Source organism: Osmia lignaria, chromosome 16 (genome assembly GCF_051020975.1).
Source record: "Osmia lignaria lignaria isolate PbOS001 chromosome 16, iyOsmLign1, whole genome shotgun sequence".
NCBI lineage: Eukaryota > Metazoa > Arthropoda > Insecta > Hymenoptera > Megachilidae > Osmia > Osmia lignaria.
The window spans coordinates 1,705,367-1,730,038 of NC_135047.1; the positions used below are offsets into that span (position 1 = coordinate 1,705,367).

The window sequence follows — 24,672 nt, forward strand, 5'->3', positions numbered from 1 at the left end:
ATAGCGTTTGCGGCTTTGTTTTCCAGTAATTAACGTTTAAAAATTCGAGTAAAAAGCGCCTGAAACCTGCAATCCGCCCAACACCGACGACTGAACGTCAGGTCAACAAGGGTAAGTATAGTCATAACCAAGAATCGAAGCCGAATGCAGCAGTACCGAGAACCAGAACAGCACGAGGGAAGTTTCTACCATTCAACGATTCTTGGTTATGACTGTACCTTCCCCTGCTGACCTGATGTTCTGTCAGCGGTGCTGGGCGGATTGCAGGTTTCAGGCGCTTTTTATTACCTGAATTTTTAAACCTTTATCACTGGAAAACAAAGCCGCAAACGCTATTTCGTTACTCTTGATTTTCGTCTTATTTTGATCCCTAGCATCATCCCATAAAATTTTTCCCACCTGTTGTCGAATACCCTGTATAAAAGCGGCCCTATTGTTGCGGTAAGTGCCACAGCGTGGGTCTACGCTAGGAACGGCAGACCCAAAGAGTAACCGCTGTGGCACTTACCGCAACAAAAGGATCGCTTTTATGACTTGCCACTCAAACCGAGACATATCTACTGAAAACCGGAAAATTTGTAACCGTAGTATCTTGAAGACTAATTAAAATCGAGGAATTCGTCTTCAGAAGCACTATCACATGATCTGAAAAAAAGTATATGGCTCCATTTAAAAAACAGAACTCGACCATCATAACTCCTAAACTAATAATGCTAAAGATTTTTCACTTCAGCCAAATATAGGCCCCATTTGACCATGCAATTTCATAGTTATAGAATAAGAGATTTATAACAGTTGGGCTGGGACACCCTGTACGTACACTTTCTAACATAGACAAATTTTCATTCTTTTTTCTTTTAACACACGATTAAATTTTTTCTTTGCTAAAATGTTAATGTTCATTACAATTGCACGTGTAATTGCAATTACAGTCGATCGGTTCCGGTCTACCCATTTGAAACTGAATTAGAATCACCAAATACGTCGTCGTCGTATTTAGCACCTAAGAAAAAAAAAGAAGAAATAAAATAACAAGAACAATGATCACTGATTAGCTCACCGATTGAAAAAGCGTGTTGTCTAGAACAAAGTATCCAATGGCCGTGAACTTGATCTGCCGATGCAGCAACTGAAGCGAAAACAATTTGAGCTACAAGAAATTATATGAAATTACCATTTACTATAACGATAAATAATCAAAGACGTTTACCTCGGTTCTCGCTTCTCTATCGATCGCATAATTCAGCAATGCATGCACGATACTCCCGGTTCGTCCAATCTGAAACAAAATTTACCTAAAATCAGATTTATTTAATCAGTATTTAACGTCCTTTTCTGTTTGACCGAATAAATGAATTCAAAGATAAGCTAACGTGAAAACAAGTTCTTGGCGATTTTCCGATTCTTCTTACCTCGTTCTCCAGTTTCGTCACTCTGGTGGTCAACAATCCGAGCGGATACAGAGTAAAGATTACCCAAACCACGTTATTTAGTACAATCGGCGTATCCATGATTACATTATCGACCATGAACGGTGCAAACAAGACATACAGATCGTATAATAAATTGAAGAACAAGAGGGAAGTCCCAAGAAGAATGGGCAATGAGTAAAACTGCGAAACTTGAGCGGAAATATCGCAGAGGAGAGCGTGAATGCATCGGAGGTTCAGAAGAGACTGAATCCCGGTACTGTTAATAAACACACGACGGCACCGATGCAAACAATTCGCATTTTCGGTTCTATACACGTAAATATTTTGGATAATTTTATTTAAGTTCGCGTACATTACGTGCAACACGATCAGCACGGAGTAATATTGAATGAAGACCCAGCTCACAAGAATCATTGGAACAATAGTCGCCATCCACGAGATTGGGTGGCTATGATATGCTATGTAATCGCTAATTAGAAGAGCAAGAATTATTACTAATTCGAATAAATAGATACATAGTAAAATAAAAACGATTCGTTTCCGATTCACCGGTTCTCGCAGCCGATACAATTCCTCGAGGATTTCGACCAAACTGTTTCCAAACTTTACGAAAATTGATTGATACATACAATACCATAATAATATTATGAATGTAATTACACTGCCTAATATTCCTACAGCAATACCAATAACTGTAGCTCCAATCGTTCCGCTCACGTAATCTTCGTAATATAAAACCGGTATTGTGAAGTAATTCGATGCGATGATCAAACAGGCGATTAATACGTTGTAACATGTTCCTAATTTCGTCGAAACGAAATATAGAGTTCTCTTTTGATGCTTCTTCTTTTGACTGATATTGATCACAGAGAATGTCGCCAGACCGATGAATTTGAAGAAAAATAAAACGAATACAATTGCACGACACATATTTCTAGGTAGATACTAAATCGAAAGAGGCAAGTTAAGAGATTATCAAACTTTTAAGCTGATGACATTCGAATTTCGTTGCCATTCGTGTAACAAAGTATGTACCAACTCTACCGTTAACGATACAAAAAGTGAATGCAACAATTTCAATCCTTCCTTTTGTATCACGTATGGAAAGCATCACATCGCGTGCTGTTGACTTTGCACGCAGCACTGCGTGATCGTTCAATGCTAATCGATTAAAAAATCCCGGTATTGAAATAAAGCAATGGAAGCTTTGAGGATTCTGTAATAATTTGTAGTAAATTTTTTGTTCAAAATATTTATAATTTGTGACACTTAAAAAATGACCTTATAGTTAACATAAATCGTTATGCAACTGTACACTTCTCTTCTTCTTCTTCGAAAGATGCACGGTATATCTTATTGTAACTGCTTAAAAAGACATTGACCAACTAACAATGTATAGGAAGTAAAGAAAGAAAATAGAAAATATTTATACAGGGTGTTCGACAACAGGTGGGAGATTTTTCTATGGGTGATTCTAGTGATCAAAATAAGGCGAAATAGTGTTTTGTGACTTTATTTTCCAGTAATGAGCATTTAACAATTCAAATTAAAAGCGCCTAAAACCAGCAATCTGCCCAGCACCGACGACTAAACGTCAGGTCAGCAGGGGTGAATGCAGTCATAACCAAGAATCATTGAATAGTAGAAACTTACCTCGTACTATTCTGTTTCTGGGTGCTGCAGCATTCGGACTCGATTCTTGGATTTGACTGTACCAACCCCTGCTGACTTAACGTTCGGACGTCGGTGCCAGGTAGGTTGCCGGTGTTAGGCGCTTTTTCTCGAATCTTTAAACGTTAATTACTAGAAAACAAAGCCGTAAACATTATTTCGTCATTCTTGATTTTCGTCTTATTTTGATCCCCAGAATCAACTCTTAAAAAATCTCCCACCAGTTGGTGAACACCCTCTATGTATGGACCTACACTTTACCACTTTCTAACATAGACGAATTTTCATTCTTTTTTCGTTTAACAGACGGTTAAATTTTTCCTTCGCTAAAATGTTAAAGTTTATTACAATTGCACGTGTGATTGCAATTACAGTCGATCGGTTCCGGTCCACCCACTTGAAACTGAATTAGAATCACCAGATACGCAGTCGTCGTACTGAGCACCTAAGAAAAAAAAGAAGAAATAAAATAACAAGAACAATGATCACTGATTAGCTCACCGATTGAAAAAGCGTGTTGTCTAGAACAAAGTATCCAATGGCCGTGAACTTGATCTGTCGATGCAGCAACTGAAGCGAAAACAGTTTGAGCTAGAAGAAATTTTACGAAATTACCAGTTAGTATAACGATAAATAATCAAAGACGTATACCTCGGTTCTCGCTTCTCTACCGATCGCATAATTCAGCAATGCGTGCACAATATCTCCTGTTCGTTCAATCTGAAACAAAATTTACATAAATTCAGATTTATTTAATCAGTATTTAACGTCCTTTTCTGTTTGACCGAATAAATGAATTCAAAGATAAGCTAACGTGAAAGCAATTTCCTGGCAATTTATCGAGTCTACTTACCTCGTTCTCCAGTTTCGTCACTCTGGTGGTCAACAATCCGAGCGGATACAGAAGAAAGATTGTATAAACCACGTTATTTAATACAATCCACGTTTCGATGATTACATTATCGACCATGAACGGCACGAAAAAGAGATACGCAGCGTATAATAAACTGAAGAACAGGAGAAAAGTCCCCAGAAGAATGGGCAATGAGTAAAATTGCGAAACTTGAACGGAAATATCGCAGAGGTGAGCTTGGATGCATCGAAGGTTCAGAATGTGCCTCTGAATCCGTGTACTGTTAATAAACACACGACGGCACCGATGCAAACAATTCGCATTTTCGGTTCTATACACGTGAATATTTTGGATAATTTTGTTTAAGCTCGCGTACATTACGTGCAACACGCTCAGCACGGAGTAATATTGAATGAAGACCCAGCTCACAAAACCCATTGGAACAATAGTCGCCATCCACGAGATTGGGTGGCTATGATATGCTACATAATCGGTAATTACAAGAGCAAGAATTATTACTAATTCGAATAAATAGATAGATAGTAAAATGAAAACGATTTGTTTCCGATTCACCGGTTCTCGCAGCCGATACAATTCCTCGAGGATTTCGACCAAACTGTTTCCAAACTTTACGAAAATCGATTGATACATACAATACCATAATAATATTATGAATGTAATTACACTGCCTAATATTCCTACAGCAATACCAATAACTGTAGCTCCAATCGTTCCGCTCACGTAATCTTCGTAATATAAAACCGGTATTGTGAAGTAATTCGATGCGATGATCAAACAGGCGATTGAAACGTTGTAACATGTTCCTAATTTGGTAGAAACGAAGTATAGAGTTCTCTTTTGATGCATTTTCTTTTGACTGATATTGATCACAGAGAATGTTGCCAGACCGATGAATTTGAAGAAAAATAAAACGAATACAATTGCACGACACATATTTCTAGGTAGATACTAAATGAAGAGACAACCACGTTGAAAGACTATGAAGCTTTTAAGCTAATGACATTCTAATTTCGTTGCCATTCGTGTAACAAAGTATGTGCCAACTCTACGGTTAACGATACAAAAAATGAATGCAATAATTTCAATCCTTCCTTTTGTATCACATATGGAAAGCATCACATCGCGTGCTGTTGACTTTGCACGCAGCACTGCGTGATCGTTCAATGCTAAACGATTAAAAAATCCTGATATTAAAATAAAGCGATGGAAGCTTTGAGGATTCTGTAATAATTTGTAGTAAATTTTTTATTCAAAATATTTATACTTCTTGACACTGAAAAAATAACCTTATAGTTAACATAAATCGTTATGCAACTGGACACCTCTCTTCTTCTTCTTCGAAAGATGCACGATAAATCTTATCGTAACTGCTTAAAAAGACATTGACCAACTAAAAATGTATAGAAAGTAAAGAGAGAAAATAGAAAATATTTATACAGGGTGTTCTACAACAGGTGGGAGATCTTTCTATGGGTGATTCTAGTGATCAAAATAAGGCGAAATAGCGTTTTGTGACTTTATTTTCCAGTAATTAGCATTTTTCAATTCGAGTTAAAAGCGCCTAAAACCTGCAATCCGCCCAGCACCGACGACTAAACGTCAGGTCAGCAGGGGTGAATGCAGTCATAATCAAGAATCATTGAATAGTAGAAATTTACCTCGTACTATTCAGTTCCTGGGTGCTACAGCATTCGGCTTTGATTCTTAGTTTTGACTGTATCAACCCCTGCTGAACTAACGTTCGGACGTTGGTGCCAGGTAGGTTGCAGTTGTTAGGCGCTTTTTTCTCGAACCTTCAAATGTTAATTACTAGAAAACAAAGCCGTAAACGTTTTTTCGTCATTCTTGATTTTGTTCTTATTTTGAGAATCACCCTTAAAAAATCTCCCACCTGTTGTCTAACACGCACTATGTATGTACCAACACTTTACCACTTTCTGAAATAGACGAATTTTCATTCTTTTTCCTTTTAACAGACGGTTAAATTTTTCCTTCGCTAAAATGTTAAAGTTTATTACAATTGCACGTGTAATTGCAATTACAGTCGATCGGTTCCGGTCCACCCATTTCAAACTGAATTAGAATCACCAGATACGTCGTCGTGGTACTGAGCACCTAAGAAAAAAAAGAAGAAGAAATAAAATAACAAGAACGATAATCAACGATTTGCTCACCGATTGAAAAAGCGTGTTGTCTAGAACGAAATATCCAATGGCCGTGAACTTGATTTGCATATGCAGCAACTGAAGCGAAAACAGTTTGAGCTGGAAGAAATTTTACGAAATTACCAATTAGTATAACGATAAATAATCAAAGACGTTTACCTCGGTTCTCGCTTCTCTATCGATCGCATAATTCAGCAATGTGTGCACGATATCCCCGGTTCGTTCGATCTGAAACAAAATTTACATAAAGTCAGATTTACTTTATTCAGTATTTAACGAGCTTTTCTGTGTAATCGAATAAACTAATTCAAAGATAAGCCCATTGGAAGACAATTTCCTGGCAATTTCCCGATTCTTCTTACCTCGGTCTCCAGTTTAGTCACTCTGGTGGTCAACAATCCGAGCGGATACAGAAGAAAGATTGTCCAAATCACGTTATTTAGTACAATCGACGTTTCCGTAATTACATTATCGACCATTAACTGTTCGAAAATGAAATACACACTGTATAACAAAGAGAGGAACAAGAGGAATGTCCCCAGAAGAATGGGCAATGAGTAAAGCTGCGAAACTTGAACGGAGATATCGCAGAGGTGAGCGTGAATGCATCGGAGGTTCAGAAGAGACTGAATCCCGGTACTGTTAATAAACACACGACGGTACCGGTGCAAACAATTCGAGGCTCCGGTTCTATACAGGTAAATATTTTGGATAAGTTTGTTTAAATTTGCGTACATTACGTGCAACACGATCAGCACGGAGTAATATTGAATGAAGACCCAGCTCACAAGACCCATTGGAACAATAGTCGCCATCCACCAGATTGGGTGGCTATGATATGCTACATAATCGGTAATTACAAGAGCAAGAAGTAATAGTAATTCGAATAAATAGATAGATAGTAAAATAAAAACGATTCGTTTCCGATTCACCGGTTTTCGAAGCCGATTCAATTCCTCCAGGATTTCGACCAAACTGTTTCCAAACTTTACGAAACTCGATTGATTCACGCAATACCATAATAAAATTATGAATGTAATTACAGTGCCTAATATTCCGTGAACAATTCCAAAAACTGCACCTACAATCGTTTCGTTCACGTAATGTTCGTAATATAAGATTGATATTATGAAGTAATTCGATGCGACGATGAAACAGGCGATTGATACGTTGTAACATGTTCCTAATTTGCTCGAAACGAATAGAGTTCTCTTTTGAAGCTTTTTCTTTCTACTGATAGTGATCACGGAGAATGTCGCTAGACCGATGAATTTGAAGAAAAGTAAGGCGAATACAATTGCACGACACATATTTTTAGGTAGATACTACATGAAGAGAGAAACAAGTTGAGAGATTATGAAACTTTTATGCTGATGACATACTAATTTTGTTGCCATTGGTGTAACAAATTATATACCAACTCTACTGTTAACGATACAAAAAGTGAATGCCATAATTTCTTTTCTTCCTTTTGCATCACGTATGGAAAGCATCATATCGCGTGCTGTTAACTTTGCATGCAACACTGCGTGAACGTTCAATGCTAATGGAAAAATAATCCTGGTATTGAAATAAAGCGATGGAAGCTTTGAAGATTCTGTAATAATCTGTAGTAAATTTTTTTTTCAAAATATTTATACTTTTTAACACTTAAAAAGTAATCACATTATAACTACTTAAAGAGACATTGATCAAGTAAAAACGTATAGGAAGTAAAGAAAGAAAATAGGATATTTATACAGGGTGTTCGACAACAGGTGGGAGATTTTTTTAGGGGTGATTCTAGGGATCATAATAAGACGAAAATCAAGAATGACGAAATGGCGTTTGTGGCTTTGTTTTGCAATAATTACCGTTTAAAAATTCGAGGAAAAAGCGCCTAAAACCTGTGACCCGCCTGGCACCGACGTCTGAATGTCAGGTCAGCAGGGGTCGATACAGTCATAACCAAGAATCATTGAACAGTAGAAATTTACGTCGTGCTATTTTGTTTCTCGGTACTGCGGCATTTGGCTTCGATTCTTGGTTATGACTGTACAGACCCCTGCTGACCTGACGTTCAGTCGTCGGCGCAAGGCAGGTTGCCGGTTTTAGGCGCTTTTTGCTCGAATTGTTAAACGATAATTACTAGAAAACAAAGTCGCAAACGCTATTTCGTCATTCTTGATTTTCATCTTATTTTGATCCCTAGAATCGCTCCTAAAAGGATCTCCCACCTTTTGTCGACCACCCTGTATGTACACTTTACCAGTTTCTAACATAGACGAATTTTCATTCCTTTTTCTTTTAACACACGGTTAAATTCTTCCTTCGCTAAAATGTTAATGTTCATTACAATTGCACGTGTGGTTGCAGTTACAGTCGATCGGTTCCGGTCCACCCATTTCAAACTGAATTAGAATCACCAAATACGTCGTCGTCGTACTGAGCACCTAACAAAAAAAAGAAGAAATAAAATAACAAGAACAACGATCATTGATTAGCTCACCGATTGAAAAAGCGTGTTGTCTAGAACGAAGTATCCAATGGCCGTGAACTTGATCTGCCGATGCAGCAACTGAAGCGAAAACAGTTTGAGCTACAAGAAATTTTACGAAATTATCAATTAATATAAACATAAATAATCAAAGGCGTTTACCTCGGTTCTCACTTCTTTATCGATCGCATAATTCAGCAATGCGTGCACGATACTCCCGGTTCGTTCGATCTGAAACAAAATTTACCTAAAATCAGATTTACTTTATTCGGTATTTAACGTGCTTTTCTGTTTGACCGAATAAATAAATTCAAAGATAAGCTAACGTGAAAACAATTTCCTGGCAATTTTTCGATTCTTCTTACCTCATTCCCCAGTTTCGTCACTCTGGTGGTCAACAATCCGAGCGGATACAGAAGAAAGATTATCCAAACCACGGTATTTAGTACAATCGACGTTTCCATGATTACATTATCGACCATGAACGGTTCGATAAAGTAATACACATTGTATAATAAAGAGATGAACAAGAGGAATGTCCCCAGAAGAATGGGCAATGAGTAAAACTGCGAAACTTGAGCGGAAATATCGCAGAGGAGAGCGTGAATACATCGAAGGTTCAGAAGAGACTGAATCCCGGTACTGTTAATAAACACACGACGGCACCGATACAAACAATTCGCGTCCCCGGTTCTATACACATAAATATTTTGGATAATTTTGTTTAAATTCGCGTACATTACGTGCAACACGATCAGCACGGAGTAATATTGAATGAAGACCCAGCTCACAACGCTCATTGGAACAATAGTCGCCATCCACGAGATTGGGTGGCTATGAAATGCTACATAATCGCTAATTACAATAGCAAGAAATAATACTAATTCGAATAAATAGATAGATATTAAAATAAAAACGATTTGTTTCCGATTCACCGGTTCTCGTAGCCGATATAATTCCTCCAAGATTTCGACTAAACTGTTTCCAAACTTTACGAAGATCGATTGATTCACGCAGTACCATAATACAATTATGAATGTAATTATACTGCCTAATACTCCTTCAGCAATTTCAATAGCTGTAGTTACAATCGTTTTGTTCAGATATTCTTCATAATAAACGACCGGTATTGTGAAGTAATTCGATGCGATGATAAAACAGGTGATTGATACATTGTAACATGTTCCTAATTTGGTCGAAACGAAGTGTACAGTTCTCTTTTGATGCTTTTTCTTTCGATTAATAGTGATCACGGAGAATGTCGCCAGACCGATGAATTTGAAGAAAAATAAGGCGAATACAATTGCACGACACATAGTTCTATGTAGATACTAAATGAAGAGACAACCAAGTTGAAAGACTATGAAGCTTTTAAGCTAATGACATTCTAACAAACTATATACCAACTCTACCCTTAGCGATACAAAAAGTGAATGCAACAATTTCAATTGGAATCTTCCTTTTGTATCGCTTATGGAAAACATCATTAAATATTAATTTGTATCAGAAACGCTGTTGACTTTGCACGCAACACTGTGTGAACGTTCAATGCTAATAGAATAAAAATTCCTGATATTAAAATAAAGCGATGGAAGCTTTGAAGATTCTGTAATAATCTGTAGTAAATTTTTTATTGAAAATATTTATACTTCTTGACACTTAAAAGTAACCTTATAGTTAACATAAATCGTTATTTAACCATATACTTTTCTTCTTCTTCTTCTTCTTCGAAAGATGCACGATAGGTCTTATCGTAACTACTTAAAAAGACATTGATCAACTAAAAATCTATAGGAAGTAAAGAAAGAAAATAGAAAATATTTATATATATTTTACTGTTTTCAATGCACTTCAAAGGCATGTTGAAACGAAACGAAACAAAACGAAAACAAAGAACACAAGTGGGCTTCTTTGTCAGTGGACAAAGAAAGTATTTGCAATTTGTTTTTATTAACAACATCACCTTTTACAGTGTTATTTCTGCGACAAGTGTTTACAAAAGTACATTTATATCGTTTATGTCGTACATGTCGTGCTTAACTTAAGCGTAGACCGACTTTAAAAAAGCATCGGTTAACAGAAGTAGACGATTATTGTGCCTTACACCATGAAGAGATATGGAATCTAAATAAATATGCAGTTTAGTTTTTAACTCTTTTTGCCCGTATAAAAGTGTAATTTATAAGTTACGCTGCGACAATTCTTCACCTTCAAGACTTTTCCTCCTAACAGATTTATATAAGACATGTTTTCCAATCTCAATACTCTCTTCAAATTATATAAAAATCTATCGACAAATCTAATAATATTTTTTAGCCGAAATTCATTCCAAGTTTGTTACATTTCTAATTTGTACAATTCCTTTTCGAATCAATTCAATCTAATTATGCCTTTAAAGTGCGATGAAAACATTTATAATCAAAACAACGGCCCATTAAATTCCAATAGTGTTTTGAAATCGCCGCTTCAAAACAATAAAGTTTGCCGTTCATTGTATCTACCCCAACATCGCAACTTTGATCTTTGTATATAGAGTATTGCAGTTTTCCTTTTTTTTTTACTTACATATATAAATATATACAGTTGGTATCTGTTACTAATGAAGTAGACAAATTTTGTGTTAAACAACAAAGACATTTATATGGTGTTCGTAATTATCTTTCTGTTTTGGTGGTGCCTAACGACGCGGAAGGAATGGTGACCGTAAAAGAAACGTGACACAGAATAAAGGAAATAATTATGGTATCTAGTTTAAATTCTAAGTGCTCTATAATTAACTGATTTTTTTTTCCTTTCTTAACATGTCTGACAACAGAGTGAAGACTTATCGTTTATATCACGGGCTTCTTAGTTACAAGTATTGCAAGGAAAATGTATTAGAAGTCCCATTGAAAGAAATATAGCATCAGAATTTGTCCAAGTGTGAAAAAGCGAATTGTTGTTTTTCTTTCTTGTTTTCTTCAGCTTCAAGACACTCGTATCGTGTAATGTACCACATTAGTACAGAAGAAAATAAAGATTTTCACATTGTCAGATACAAAAGATCACTATGTTACTTGGCCTCTGACTCTTTTGGAGTCTCGCTCCTTGTAGGCACTTCTGATTTAGCTTCGATAGTTGCATCGGTATCTGGTTGACTACCGCTATCATCCGCAGGCGAACCCTCTGATATGGCTGCATCTGTAACTTTGTTTTCTGAATTTATTGCGATTAAAAATAGCATTCGAAACCTCGGACTGCTACAGTGATGAATCACCATTTACCTGGACATGCAGGGTCCGATATTAGAGAATATACTTTTTCTTCGGGCATATCCTTCGTCAATTCTTTGAAATGAACCACTTGGTCCGAAAATGATTGCCAAAACGATTGACCTTCGGGTATGGTAAACATAGCCTGTGTTTTGTTCAGTGAAAAGAAAAATATATAAAAGATACAGTTTTATACAAATGGATTTCTGTATATGTACCAAATTATATTTACATCACACACCTACTTCATCAAATGTAATTACCTTGAATTTGTTGTATATATGCTCAGCCTTTTGTCTAATTTGTTCTGCTTTTTGTTTGAAAATAGTCTGCAAACATAATTTTAAAAAACAGATATAAAAACGTAATTGCAGGCTACATACATGTACACGCCAATGACAATAAAAAATAATACCTCCTCCTCCTCGTTTAATTTCCAATCAGCTAAATTACCAATATATCGTCGCAACTGGAAATATTAACAGAGAAAATATATCATGATCAATAAATAATAAATAGTAATAACTCAATCCATGCTTCCTACCCTTTTGACGGTTTCCACGATATGTGGATGTTTTTTCAACATCAAAGGATCGATTGGTAGCGATAACATGTCATCCATTGCTTGCAAACACTTATCCGGATTTGCTCGATCCAATCCAAGATTGGACTTAATTTGAGCATCCAACTGTAAAAGTTGCGATTCTATACGAAGCCATCTGGAATTAATATTCATAATGAAAAATGTACAATCTTATCGAATGAATTCTTTTCCTATTACCTTAATTTATTTGTCTTGCGATGAAGAGCTCCATCTTTCGCTAACAATCGCTTTTCCTCGTCTGGAACGTGTATATTGAAATCTAAACAATCTTTTACTTGTTCTGGTAAAATTTCACCACTTTCCAATTGTGCTTTCAGTTTCATAGCATTTCTAGCTGTAGACCATTCCCACTGTTCTCGAGCTTTATCACTCTCGAAAGACTTTGGCTTATCCATATCCAACTTAATTCCAACATATTCACCAGCGAATGTTAATGCCAATAGGAATCGTCCCCCCGTGTCTGAAGACGTGGTACTGGATACTACGGTACCTTCCAATATGGGTCCTTCACCTAAATTATTTTTTTCTGTGAAATAAATCATACTTAAATCCTAACAATATAATTGTAACTACAGCTTGATCGCTTAATTACGGATTCTGGCAGCGGGAAAAAGTAGGCACCTAAAACAGTTCGATACTAAGCGATCGAGCTATACATAAATTACCCCTCGATACTCACTTTCCAAAGCAGCTCTCTTTTTATGCACCGCACTAGGAGTTGCTTGGTCACTGGTATCTTCGATCTTAACTTTAGGGCGACCCCTTCCATGTTCTGCAACACGGATGAAATACATAATCAGTAGAAATTGAATACAACCCTTCGTTCGAGTAATATTACTTGTAATACCATTCTTTTCTGTAATGTTATCTGTTTCCTCTGAACTTGAAAAATCAGCGAATCGTTTAGGTTTAATTTTCCGTCCGCTACGGCTAACAACTTCTTTCGGCGAATCCTCTCCTTGAGAGTCAGCACCAGTGTCCTGTTTCGAAGTGTCGCTCGTAGATGCGGATAAAGATTTTGCTTTTCCACGCCGTTTCTTTACCTCAGGTGTATCCTAATTATTTGGAATCTTTTAATTTTATGTATGTACAATGAATTACGGTTTTACAATGATATGCTTATGCAGTTGTAAGGAATAATCGCACAAACTATTTAGCCTCTAAAAATGTCTGTCGGCAATTCCTAAATTACTATCGGAGTGCTCGAATCAATAATTGCCTCCTTCAACAATATTGTTGCGGTGAGCAAAAACTCCTAATAAAACCTTATACATCTGCATAGAGAAACACACGTATATCTTATGCATGTACATATATATCGAAACATAAGTATATTACAGGGTTATTGGCAGAAGAAAGAGTTTTCCTTTTCATAGATTTCTTTTTCTCTTCTTCATCGATAACTAGGGATCCAGATTCGAGATCACTGTCTGCAGCACTAACTGTTGGTATATTCGTCCCAGTATCACCTCCTCTTGTTCCATCCACAATACCAGCTTCTTCATTAATATAATAAACATTAAAAATTAGTGTGCTTATATACTTGTATCAAATACCATGTAAATGATCGTTATGTTTACCTTTAAGATCACTGAGATTTGCTGCTTTGTTTCTATCATTTTTAAGCTCTTGTTCTAATTGTATCAAACCTTCATGAAAATACTTTCTTCTGAGGGGTTTACCAAATTTTGCTTTATTCTCTGTGTACGTATACAGTTCTTCCACTTTACATACAGCACTGCAATAAAATGTTTAAATTTATGATAAATTTAAAATTAACCTTTCACTTAATTATAATTTATCGATTAATATTACTCACGTTTCTCCTGTGCCATAGAAATAAACACTGTATTTTGAATTCTTCGAATTCGGATCAATCACTTTTTCAACCTAAAATGGTATTAATGAAGAACATCTTACAATGCAATTTTTTATTTTAAGAAAGTAAAAAATTATTGTTGTTATTATGAACGATCGTTACTGCGAATCTTGCAGAACTGATAAAAATATTTATCAAATTTCCAACTGTGCTTACTTTGGCTGGCCACGGTGGATAACCTCGAACTTTAGCAAATACTTTGTCACCCGCGAAAAACTTCTTCTGAAGCTTTACCATGTCGGCGGCAAGTTTTTACAAGTACAGGATCAAGCGACAAACGCTATCTTCCTACTTACTATGCGCAACTGATAGTATGACCGATTAATCTTTAAGAAACATCGAACAAAACATCATCAAAGCCACCATTTGCACGATACAATATCGAAAACACGCAGAATAAGACGCTGCGCGCCAATTCACGAGTCTTTGGTTACGAACGCTCATGAACTTAAAATTATACAGATTGAAAACTTTTGATACTAAAATAAAACGTACAGTTACTTTTCATTGTAATGAACACCCACGCGTAAATTATTTTGTACGCTATAAATATTAATTTCGTTGTATCTTTAAATTAGCAATCAGAAAAAAGGAATTCCTTTTACATATAATAAAAGTTGATTCCGAGGTGATTTGCGTAACATATAACGTTGGCAATACCGATCATGATAATGTTTGTTATTTTATATAGCTTTGTGAACACGTAAAGGAATTACAATTGAGTGGAATCGTTTTGTCTGTCAGATATTTTAATGTTGATACGGTATTTGTTTTAAAGAAACTTAATATTATTTTGCGAATACGTACGATGTTACTATTGATGTCACATTTATTATTTCAAGATTTTCAAGCACAAAACTCGACAAATTTACTACTCAAGGTGTGAGTATGTTTCTCTTAATTTGCTTACAATATATTCTATGAAACTTTTCATTTTACGATTTTTCATTATTTGCAGTATGGTTTAAAGTACTTTATACGTATTTCCAGTATATAATAACTTAAAGGATCTCAGCTTTTTCCAGTAATTATATGGAACTATCTTGTTGTCATTGCTGTTGTGTACTGTCTAAATTCAGATCGTTTTTTATCTTGTACAAAAAATATATAGACAATAAAGAATATAGCTAGTTATTGAATTTATTGTTATTTACATTATTTAAAACATATTTTGTTTAACAAAGTATAATTGGTGGCTGTTAGTATATTAGTAAATTTTATCCTGTATTTATTTCTCTGTATTTACTGGTACTTATATCATGTATATGTATTAATTGCGTATTTTGATAATATTTAAGCAGTTTTATAAGAAATCATTATGTATGTTTTATAAATATATATGTGTTATGCATAATAAACAGATGAACAAAGCCCACATATGGCAGTAATATATGTTAGTATATCTAAAGATGCCACTTCTTAAGGACCAACGCTTCTGTTGAAGTGTTTGAGTTCAAGAGGCCTGCTAGGGCACAATGAAAGCCATTGTATCAATTACATTCATCTTACTACTATATGGGATAAACTCAATACCCATTAATGCTGTTAGAATATGTGCTAGCAGAAAGAAGAATATTGAAAATCTTCCTTTAAAACAAAATGCACTTAGTGTACCTGAAAATATACCCAACAACAGTAATGTGGTTCATACCATAGTAAGTTTTCAACATATGGTATATTAAACAATTTCCATTTATAAATAAATTGATCATTGAAAGAATTAAATAATCATATTTTTACAGAAGGATAATGATATTAAATTTGAAGCATGTACCAATTTCTGTCATGCATTATGGCAAGAAGATAAGACTGCAAATGGAACAGAAATTATCATTTTATCTCAAGGTATGTTAATGTTGTTTTTTACTTAATAAATTATTATGTATTTATTGCTACGATATTTAATGTCTAACAGGTTGTTGGAAACAGTCTGGTGAACAAAAATGTGAAACTTCAGAATGTATTGCTTTCCAACGCTCTACTAAAGCATTAAACAACACAAAGTTCTGTTGTTGCCATGGAGACTATTGTAATCTTAATATTAATAGCACCAATATTTTGTATTCTGATAACAAATTACAGAGCTCTGCCTCTACAGAAAACAATCAACCAAGTAAAGTCAATAAATGTTATATAAAAACATTTCATATTAATTATACAAATGTTTCATAACATTTTGCATGTAAAATTTTACAGCAACTGAATATTTGGAACAACCAGATTCTGGAAGATGGATCCTCATTATAACAAGTGTTCTGCTATGCATGTTTTTAGTAATATCTATTGTAGTATTGATGGTGTATCGTGTATACCATACAAATATGTTAGCAAGATTAGGGAAACCACTTCCCTATTCTGATCAGTTTATCGATAGTACAGCCCTGAGAACTGGTACTTATACAGTAGATCATTTGAAACTTACAGCAATTGTAGGTATGTTCTTCAGTGATTGCATTGTGGATGTACAATAGAAGTAAATACTTTTAATTCTTTACCATACCTGTATATTTCAGGACAAGGACGTTATGGATCTGTATGGCAAGGTAGTATGGGAGATCAAGATGTTGCTGTAAAAATATTTCCTTCTCATTATCGTAATTATTTTCAAAATGAACGAGATACTTATTGTCTTCCTTTTATGGAACACCCATCCCTATTAAGTTACTATGGTTAATATTAATAATAATTAATATGCTAATTAGTTTTATGATTTATTAAAATATAATACTAAATGACAATCATAATTCTTTAGGTGTAGACGAGAGGGTTAGTATGGAAGGCAGTGTTGAATACCTGTTGGTACTTAGCTTTGCACCAGGTGGTACTTTAACAGATTTCTTAAGAACTCATATAATTGATTGGAGTACGTTTTGCAAGATGGGTCTGTCTATGGTAAAAGGACTTGCTTACTTACATACTGACATACACAAAGGTGGTAAGTAAAATAAATTTTAAAATATAGAATATTTTGAAAAAGTTTTGTAATGAATACGTGGATTTTCCAGATAAATTCAAGCCATGCATTGCACACAGAGATATCAATTCCAGAAATATATTAATCAAAGCTGATGGTACTTGCTGCATATGTGATTTAGGATTGGCAGTTCAAATTTCCGGTTCTAAATACTACTCGAATGGCGAAGAGCAACATGCTGAATTAAAATCAATTAATGATGTAAGGCAATAATTCAATCGTATAAATTGTTTAATTTTCAAAATAATTTACAGCATTATTTTACTAATTAATTTAGGTCGGCACTTTAAGATACATGGCACCGGAAATATTAGAGGGTGCTGTGAATTTACGAGATTGTGAAAGTTCTTTAAAACAAATAGATGTTTATGCGATGGGTTTAGTATTATGGGAACTGGTTTCAAGATGTTCAGATATTTATATGCCAGGATCGGAAGTACCTCCATATAGACAACCATATGAGAAAGAAATCGGTCTTCATCCCACTTTTGAACAGATGCAAGTGTTAGTTTCTCGTAATAAAGCAAGGCCGTTATTAGAGGGTAATTTAGTAGACAAACCTGGGGTACGGTTGATTAAAGAAACTATGGAAGACTGTTGGGACGCGGATGCAGAGGCTCGATTAACTGCTTTATGTATAGAAGAACGTCTTTCAGAGTTACAGTCCCATCGTGGTAAATATCTTGGTATAATTATAACACGACGACCTACTTTTACAATCTCGAAGGAAAATAATTTATAAATTTTTAGTGACTGTGCACTTTGCCGATGGAAGTCCAATGGTAAATTCCCATTGCACTTTAGTGCCTTCAACTACAAACAGCCTTTACAGTGAATCTTCCCATCATGATAATGTTCACGTCGTTCAACAAACATCGCACACGGTGCAGGACACTTCAAGCAACGAAGGTGGTTTTGTTGAAAATTTGGTAACACTATCACCTTCTGAAAGTATTGTCCACGAGCATAGTTGTAAGTACTTTATTATTGTCGTTGCGTTATTGATTCGGATATCAATTAAGTTTCAATTAACATATAATGTACCTTTATATTTTAGTTAAAAATTCAAACGAAGTAGCAATATATAACCATACTCAAACACTTCAACCTTATCAAGGTCGAAATCCCTGTATGGAAAGAAATCTAATGTTACAGTCAGATTCGTTTGAAGATCTAGGATGTAATGGTAATGTACTTGTTGACAAGTCTATGAAACATGCATGTAACGATCAATACAGAATTGTATCAGAAGCGCAAGGACTCGTTTCTCATGATTATTTGAGTCAGCATACAACGCAATTAACGCAATTAAGACCGGCAACACCCATACCGTATGTTCAAAATGTTATTTCGGACGATGGTACATCATCGTATGGTAAACGAAAGCAAACGAATATGCATGAAATCTGTCCCCAAGAAAGTCCTAGGAAAAAGTTGTTTGGATGGTCTAACTTTAAGAAACTTTTGGTTAATAAAAAAATGTATCCATACAATAAGTATCAAATAGATCGAGAAGATTCTAAATCTAATTTACTAACAAAACAGAACGTGCAGATCAAAACTGTAGAAACAAACGTAACGATATCTCCAGGAGGAAAGTATGTAAACGGTATTATCAATAAGACACCCACTTTTCCCCCTTCGTTGGATAAGAACGATAAGAATGCTATACAAATTGGAAAACAGAACTTTGATAATGAAAGTAATGCAAATTCTAGACCATCCACCTTGCCTCTTGTAAATTTAAAAAATGAGAAAAGTAAGAATATCAGTAGACAGGAAAGTATTGACAAGTTCAACGAGGTTTTTAATGTTGGGTCTAATGTGAATATATTGAAAGATCCTCACATGAGAATAAAGACACCAGGAGATTTGCCACCTTCTGTAAGAAAAGTTCGTGGCCGTGGACAATCAACTGCTAGATTCTCCCTCTACGATGATCGGATGATGTGCAATATTTTAAGTGAGGAAGATGACAGAAATGATAAAACTATTTGGAATTCAGTACCCCTTGGTATGGATCTTGGAGACAGCGATGACAAACATTCATCAGATAAATTTAGTACCAAAAACGTTACTTGCTTTTAATCGAATCTAATATTAATATATTTGTAAAACTTTTTAGAAATAAGCACAAACATGGCTGTAGTATAACTTCAGCTTCAATATATACGTATGTACAGAAGAAATATACAAAGACAGATTTTATACTCTTAACAGAAATTCATTATAGAAATGCAATTATTAAGAGAAATAACATTGAAAAATAGAAAAATAAAATATACTCAATATTATTAAGATATAAAACGGGGTGTTCAATAATTGGTATTAATTGTTTCATCTTTGTTAACACATTTTGTGTTTAAAAAATCTTCGGACCTTAAAGTATCGAAAAATTATAATGAAATAGAATAATACTCGTAAATGTTATATCAGTGTTGGCGTCAATGTTTCATACATTCAAGCTAGTAACAAAAATTTATTAGACATGTATTTTGATAAATCTAATAGTACACGGCGATTTACATTATCTACAAATATTTAAATTAAATTTTGCTGGTTTGATGAATTATGTGCAATTGTTTAAAAACAATCAATGTTGATTCATTTATTAAAGCATAGATTTGAAAAATCTATTCTTAACATGAAAACTTGTTTTTAGTAATTAGAATTTGTTTCTATTGCTATAAGTTAAATAAAGATACCATTAAAATTGAGTTACATGCTTTAGAGCATAGGGAAAGGAATTATAGAATTATTAAAACAATAGGTGGTTTCATGATTGATTCAAAGTTCTAATTAAATATATTTGAACATGTAATAAGTTTTATAGGAAGGCAAAGTATACTCTAATTGATATGTAGAAGTGTGCATTGGATACAATAATTAATATTAAAGTAACTTAAACATACTTGTTATAAGTTACATAATACTTGTACTTTCCAGCCCCATAAGCTCAATGTAAATATTTGTAGCATACAAACATTTTAATGTGTGAAGTAAATCAGCTTGTTATGTTTTATCAAAATTATAATACTCTTATATTCATAATATGCTCTATTTATATTAAGATAAATATTATCATAAACATAATATGAAGAAAATAATGAAATATACAAAGTGAACCAATTATTATCACTTAATTTTTTCTGAAATTACATATAAAGTACAACACAAATTTTTAAGTAAAATTTGCTTGCAACAACTGTTTCAAAGATGAGGTCTAAATAAGAGATTATTTAAAGAATAACACAAGATTAAAAAGATGAATTTTTATAAACATTTAATTTACAAATTTTTAGCAAAAGAATCTACCAATAAAATTTGTAGTTATTCGTTTTTTTGTACAAATTTTCGGAAATGATTATGGTGTTAATAATCAGTGGCCCATCTTGTACAATTACGTGATATATAATAAACATTTTCTCTAAAATCATTTGTTGTTTCATTTTTATATCCTATATAATAAATAAGTATTAAAAATTGTGGTTATGGTTATAGTTCATCATCATTCATCATATCCATGGTACTGCATGCTGCATGTATACCGCAGTTCACCAGAGTCCATAACTGCGAAAAGACCAGTTTTCGTTCTTCGCGCTTCTCCAGTACGCATCTTCGCCCTGATTGGCGATACTCCTAAACGAAGTGAAAAGCGATTAGCAGAGAGCTCTCTGCGTTCCCCCACCATCTTCCAACCTGCGCGTTGCAGTTATGGACTCTGGTGAACTGCGGTATACTGAATTTGTGAATCGCGCATTAAACCATTAAATGATATTTATTTAATAACTGTGTGTTAAAAAAATAGTCATTATGTCAATGATAATATCTTTAAAACATAATATTAAGTTAAATCCACTGTTGACTCAAAGTTCATACATTTGGAAGGTAAAAATTTTGGCCTTATTAATTTTAACCTCATCTAAATTATTACCCTATTAAAAACACATGTATGTAATTAATATACTTTGTTATTTATTAAAACAAATAGAATTTACGACAGTCATCGTCACATTCGAAATATGCAGAACACAAACGGTTGGAAAAAATTCGAAACATTGGTATATCAGCTCACATTGATTCTGGGAAAACCACCTTGACAGAACGTATATTATATTATACTGGAAGAATAGAGAAAATGCACGAAGTATGTAAAATATGATCTGAACATATAATGTGCTACTATTTAAAATATTTAAATACATAGTTGCTTTTCTGCTTTATTGTTGTAACACATAATAGGTGAAAGGTAAAGATAATGTTGGAGCAACAATGGATAGTATGGAATTAGAAAGACAAAGAGGCATTACGATTCAATCTGCTGCAACTTATACCATGTGGAAAGATCATAATATCAATATCATTGACACTCCTGGTCATGTTGACTTTACTGTAGAAGTAGAAAGAGCTTTACGTGTTTTAGATGGAGCTGTACTAGTATTATGTGCAGTTGGTGGTGTTCAATCACAATCAATCACTGTAGATCGGCAAATGAAAAGGTATAAAGTACCCTGCTTAGCATTTATTAATAAACTAGATAGGTTGGGAGCTAATCATCGCAGAACTTTGGAACAATTGCAAGGAAAATTAAGACACAATGCTGCATTTGTACAGTTGCCTATTGGCTTAGAAAGTAATAATAAAGGAATAATAGATTTAATTTATCAAAAGGCTTTGTATTTTGAAGGAAATTTTGGTGAAATTGTAAGAGAAGATGAAATTCCGGCAAATATGAGAAGTGGTATGACTTAATAAATGCAAATGCTTTATTTATCATTATAAATATTGCATCATTTTGGTTGATTCATAAATTTATATTTTCATATATAGAAGCACAAGATAAAAGGCAAGAATTAATTGAGAAATTGAGTAATGTTGATGAGAAACTTGGAGATATGTATTTAAACGAGGCAAAAGTACTTGAAACAGACATAAAAGATGCTATTAGAAGAACGTGCATGAGTAGAAATTTTACACCAGTATTCGTTGGAACTGCTTTAAAGAATAGAGGTGTCCAACCGCTATTAGACGGAGTTGTGGACTATTTACCAAATCCTGGAGAAGTAGAAAACTATGCTCTTAAACAGAATGAGTAAATTTTAATTACATTTCTATGTTTCTGAATCCAATTATTTATTGCTGATTGAATGATGAAAATAATCAATTTGTTATTTATAGAGATGAAACTGTTAATGTCCTATTAAATTCTGAAAGAAGCAATCAATATCCATTTGTTGGATTGGCATTTAAATTAGAAGCTGGCCGATTTGGTCAGCTCACCTACTTCCGTTGTTATCAAGGAATGTTGAAGAAAGGAGAACATTTATACAACGTGAGAACACGGAAGAAGGTATGTCTAATTGTTGAAAACGTATACTTAAGTTGTGAAACGTGTGTACGAATGTATTATTTTACAGGTTCGAGTTCAGAAGTTAGTAAGACTTCACTCAAATCAAATGGAAGATGTAACAGAAGTTTATGCCGGCGATATTTTCGCTTTGTTTGGTATCGATTGCGCATCGGGTGATACATTTGTTAGCAATGCTAGTGTAGAGTTGTCAATGGAATCTATCTATGTTCCCGAGCCTGTAGTATCAATGTCCATTCAAGTAAAGGATACAAAAATGAGAGACAGTTTCGCGAAAGGTATCGGGCGATTTACCAAAGAAGATCCTACATTCAGACATTATTATGATACAGATAACAAGGTAAATTTGATAAATTACAAAATATAGATGCAATGTACATATACGTTATGTTTGAAAATAATGTGAAAAAAATTTGATGTAACACGCTTTAGGAATCTCTAGTTTCTGGAATGGGAGAGCTGCACTTGGAAATTTATGCTCAGAGGCTTGAACGCGAATATAATTGTCCTGTGATTCTTGGAAAACCAAAAGTTTCTTTCCGCGAAACATTACACTCGCCTTATGAATTTGATTATCTTCATAAAAAGCAAACAGGAGGAGCTGGGCAATATGCTCGAATTGTTGGAGTATTAGAGGTAAAAATTTACTTCAACGAAGATATATAATAACTTCTATTAAATATATCTTAATATATATGAAAATATATTATATTTCAGCCTTTGCCACCTGAACAGAATACTGAAATTATATTCAAAGACGAAACGGTGGGAACAAATATTCCAAAACAGTATATTCCTGGTGTAGAAAGAGGCTTTAGAGCTATGTGCGAAAAAGGGTACTACAGTGGTCATAAATTGGCAGGTGTTAAGTTTAGACTAATTGATGGTATGCATCATTGTGTCGATTCTTCGGAACTTGCGTTCTGTTTAGCCGCGCAAGGTGTAATGAAGGAAGCGTTCAATAATGCACCTTGGTATCTATTAGAACCAGTTATGTTAGTTGAAGTAACTGTCCCAATAGAATATCAGGTAAAAATACATTCTGGATACACGATAGTGCTGCAAATAGTATCTTGCATTAATCTAAATTTCGTTTTTGATACAGGGAATAGTTGTAGCTCAATTAACTAAACGACATGGTCTTGTAAACGATACAGACGTCAATGAAGGATGGGCTGTTTTAAAGGCAGAAGTTCCATTAAATAATATGTTCGGTTACATAGGTGAATTGAGATCTACTACTCAAGGAAAAGGAGAATTCACCATGGAATATGCGCGTTACACGCCTTGTATACCAGATGTAGAAGAACAAATAGTAAGGGAATACCGAATAGCGAATAATCTGGAGACTGTAGCGCAAAAGTCGAAAAATTAATGACTTTACAACTACTAATTTAGGAATTATTTTGACTCGTTATGTGATGTATGAAATGAATGTGATGATGAACGTGAAACGATCGAATGTAAAAAGTAAGATATAATAAAAAGTAATTTATACGATATGCGAATAATGTTAAAATTGAAAAATTCCTAAGCCTCGTTAGTATTAAATCGAAAAACTAATTAAAAATAACATGCAAAAACTAACAATAAGCAACAGATTCGAAATTTCGACTACGAATGCGATACAGGAACTTTAAATCGATTGCGTGTCTCGAAGTTGCTTTTTGCCTCGTCAGTGTTAAATCGAAAAATTAATTAAAAGTAACATGCGAGAAGTAATAATAAGTATACCGCAGTTCACCAGAGTCCATAACTATGACGCGCAGGTTGGAAGATGGTGGGGGAACGCAGCGAGCTCTCTGCTAATCGCTTTCCACTTCGTTTGGAAATATCGCCAATCAGGGCGAAGATGCGCACTAGAGATGCGTGAAGAACGAAAACTGGTCTTTTCGCAGTTATGGACTCTGGTGAACTGCGGTATACTTATTTACTTATGAAGCAACTACTACAAATTCCAAATTTCGACTACGATTG

The 24,672-nt window shown here is 34.4% G+C and overlaps 7 protein-coding genes across 14 annotated transcripts; 2 read left to right on the plus strand and 5 right to left on the minus strand.

Moving 5' to 3' along the window:
- Window positions 1-750: 750 nt before the first annotated feature.
- On the minus strand, window positions 751-2,605 carry LOC117600826 (uncharacterized). Of its 2 annotated transcripts, none has more exons than XM_076693022.1 (4): window positions 1,413-2,605; window positions 1,211-1,279; window positions 1,061-1,129; window positions 751-1,003 (listed from the first exon to the last, which is right to left on the minus strand). In XM_076693022.1, the coding sequence occupies exons 1-4, from the start codon at window positions 2,361-2,363 to the stop codon at window positions 893-895; spliced, it is 1,200 nt and encodes a 399-aa protein (XP_076549137.1). In that variant the 5' UTR covers window positions 2,364-2,605; the 3' UTR covers window positions 751-892. The 2 variants fall into 2 exon arrangements, with proteins under 2 accessions (XP_076549137.1, XP_034172643.1); XM_034316752.2 differs by having other exon boundaries at window positions 1,061-1,150.
- A 115-nt stretch (window positions 2,606-2,720) lies between these two features.
- Window positions 2,721-3,824, minus strand: LOC117600824 (putative gustatory receptor 28b; the record flags this gene model as incomplete). The annotated part of the gene is made up of 3 exons (XM_034316750.2): window positions 2,721-3,549; window positions 3,606-3,695; window positions 3,756-3,824. Coding segments are annotated over 3 exons (270 nt in total), but the record flags the coding sequence as incomplete, so codon positions are not given.
- On the minus strand, window positions 3,815-5,021 carry LOC143306166 (uncharacterized). Its single transcript, XM_076693023.1, has one exon. It carries the CDS (start codon window positions 4,909-4,911, stop codon window positions 3,868-3,870), a length of 1,044 nt encoding a protein of 347 aa, XP_076549138.1. The 5' UTR covers window positions 4,912-5,021; the 3' UTR covers window positions 3,815-3,867.
- A 229-nt stretch (window positions 5,022-5,250) lies between these two features.
- LOC117600828 (putative gustatory receptor 28b) lies at window positions 5,251-9,518 on the minus strand. 2 transcript variants are annotated; one of them, XM_034316751.2, is made up of 5 exons: window positions 8,985-9,518; window positions 8,782-8,850; window positions 8,632-8,721; window positions 6,303-8,575; window positions 5,251-6,242 (listed from the first exon to the last, which is right to left on the minus strand). In XM_034316751.2, the coding sequence occupies exons 1-4, from the start codon at window positions 9,435-9,437 to the stop codon at window positions 8,465-8,467; spliced, it is 723 nt and encodes a 240-aa protein (XP_034172642.2). In that variant the 5' UTR covers window positions 9,438-9,518; the 3' UTR covers window positions 5,251-6,242; window positions 6,303-8,464. The 2 variants fall into 2 exon arrangements, with proteins under 2 accessions (XP_034172642.2, XP_034172644.2); XM_034316753.2 differs by lacking the exons at window positions 8,632-8,721; window positions 8,782-8,850; window positions 8,985-9,518 and having other exon boundaries at window positions 5,251-6,093; window positions 6,153-6,242; window positions 6,303-6,371; window positions 6,506-8,469.
- A 1,633-nt stretch (window positions 9,519-11,151) lies between these two features.
- Jasper (JIL-1 anchoring and stabilizing protein) lies at window positions 11,152-14,813 on the minus strand. Of its 5 annotated transcripts, none has more exons than XM_034317102.2 (12): window positions 14,510-14,813; window positions 14,294-14,364; window positions 14,055-14,212; window positions 13,813-13,970; window positions 13,322-13,529; window positions 13,154-13,246; window positions 12,652-13,000; window positions 12,415-12,589; window positions 12,286-12,339; window positions 12,134-12,199; window positions 11,883-12,015; window positions 11,152-11,814 (listed from the first exon to the last, which is right to left on the minus strand). In XM_034317102.2, exons 1-12 carry the CDS (start codon window positions 14,588-14,590, stop codon window positions 11,672-11,674), a joined length of 1,689 nt encoding a protein of 562 aa, XP_034172993.2. In that variant the 5' UTR covers window positions 14,591-14,813; the 3' UTR covers window positions 11,152-11,671. The 5 variants fall into 5 exon arrangements, with proteins under 5 accessions (XP_034172993.2, XP_034172997.2, XP_034172994.2 ...); XM_034317106.2 differs by having other exon boundaries at window positions 12,652-12,985; window positions 13,813-13,973; window positions 14,510-14,811; XM_034317103.2 differs by having other exon boundaries at window positions 11,152-11,805; window positions 13,813-13,973; window positions 14,510-14,810.
- A 212-nt stretch (window positions 14,814-15,025) lies between these two features.
- On the plus strand, window positions 15,026-20,733 carry wit (kinase protein wishful thinking). 2 transcript variants are annotated; one of them, XM_034317096.2, is made up of 12 exons: window positions 15,026-15,235; window positions 15,312-15,377; window positions 15,715-16,008; window positions 16,096-16,198; window positions 16,269-16,466; window positions 16,550-16,786; window positions 16,867-17,022; window positions 17,106-17,288; window positions 17,359-17,528; window positions 17,605-18,001; window positions 18,078-18,299; window positions 18,385-20,733. In XM_034317096.2, the coding sequence occupies exons 3-12, from the start codon at window positions 15,829-15,831 to the stop codon at window positions 19,413-19,415; spliced, it is 2,877 nt and encodes a 958-aa protein (XP_034172987.2). In that variant the 5' UTR covers window positions 15,026-15,235; window positions 15,312-15,377; window positions 15,715-15,828; the 3' UTR covers window positions 19,416-20,733. The 2 variants fall into 2 exon arrangements, with proteins under 2 accessions (XP_034172987.2, XP_034172986.2); XM_034317095.2 differs by lacking the exon at window positions 15,312-15,377 and having other exon boundaries at window positions 15,026-15,233.
- Window positions 20,734-21,016: 283 nt separating this feature from the next.
- Window positions 21,017-24,194, plus strand: mEFG1 (mitochondrial translation elongation factor G 1). Its single transcript, XM_034317099.2, has 9 exons — window positions 21,017-21,215; window positions 21,319-21,474; window positions 21,570-22,068; window positions 22,158-22,419; window positions 22,506-22,677; window positions 22,745-23,035; window positions 23,128-23,331; window positions 23,413-23,724; window positions 23,801-24,194. Exons 1-9 carry the CDS (start codon window positions 21,141-21,143, stop codon window positions 24,068-24,070), a joined length of 2,241 nt encoding a protein of 746 aa, XP_034172990.1. The 5' UTR covers window positions 21,017-21,140; the 3' UTR covers window positions 24,071-24,194.
- The last annotated feature ends 478 nt before the right edge of the window (window positions 24,195-24,672 follow it).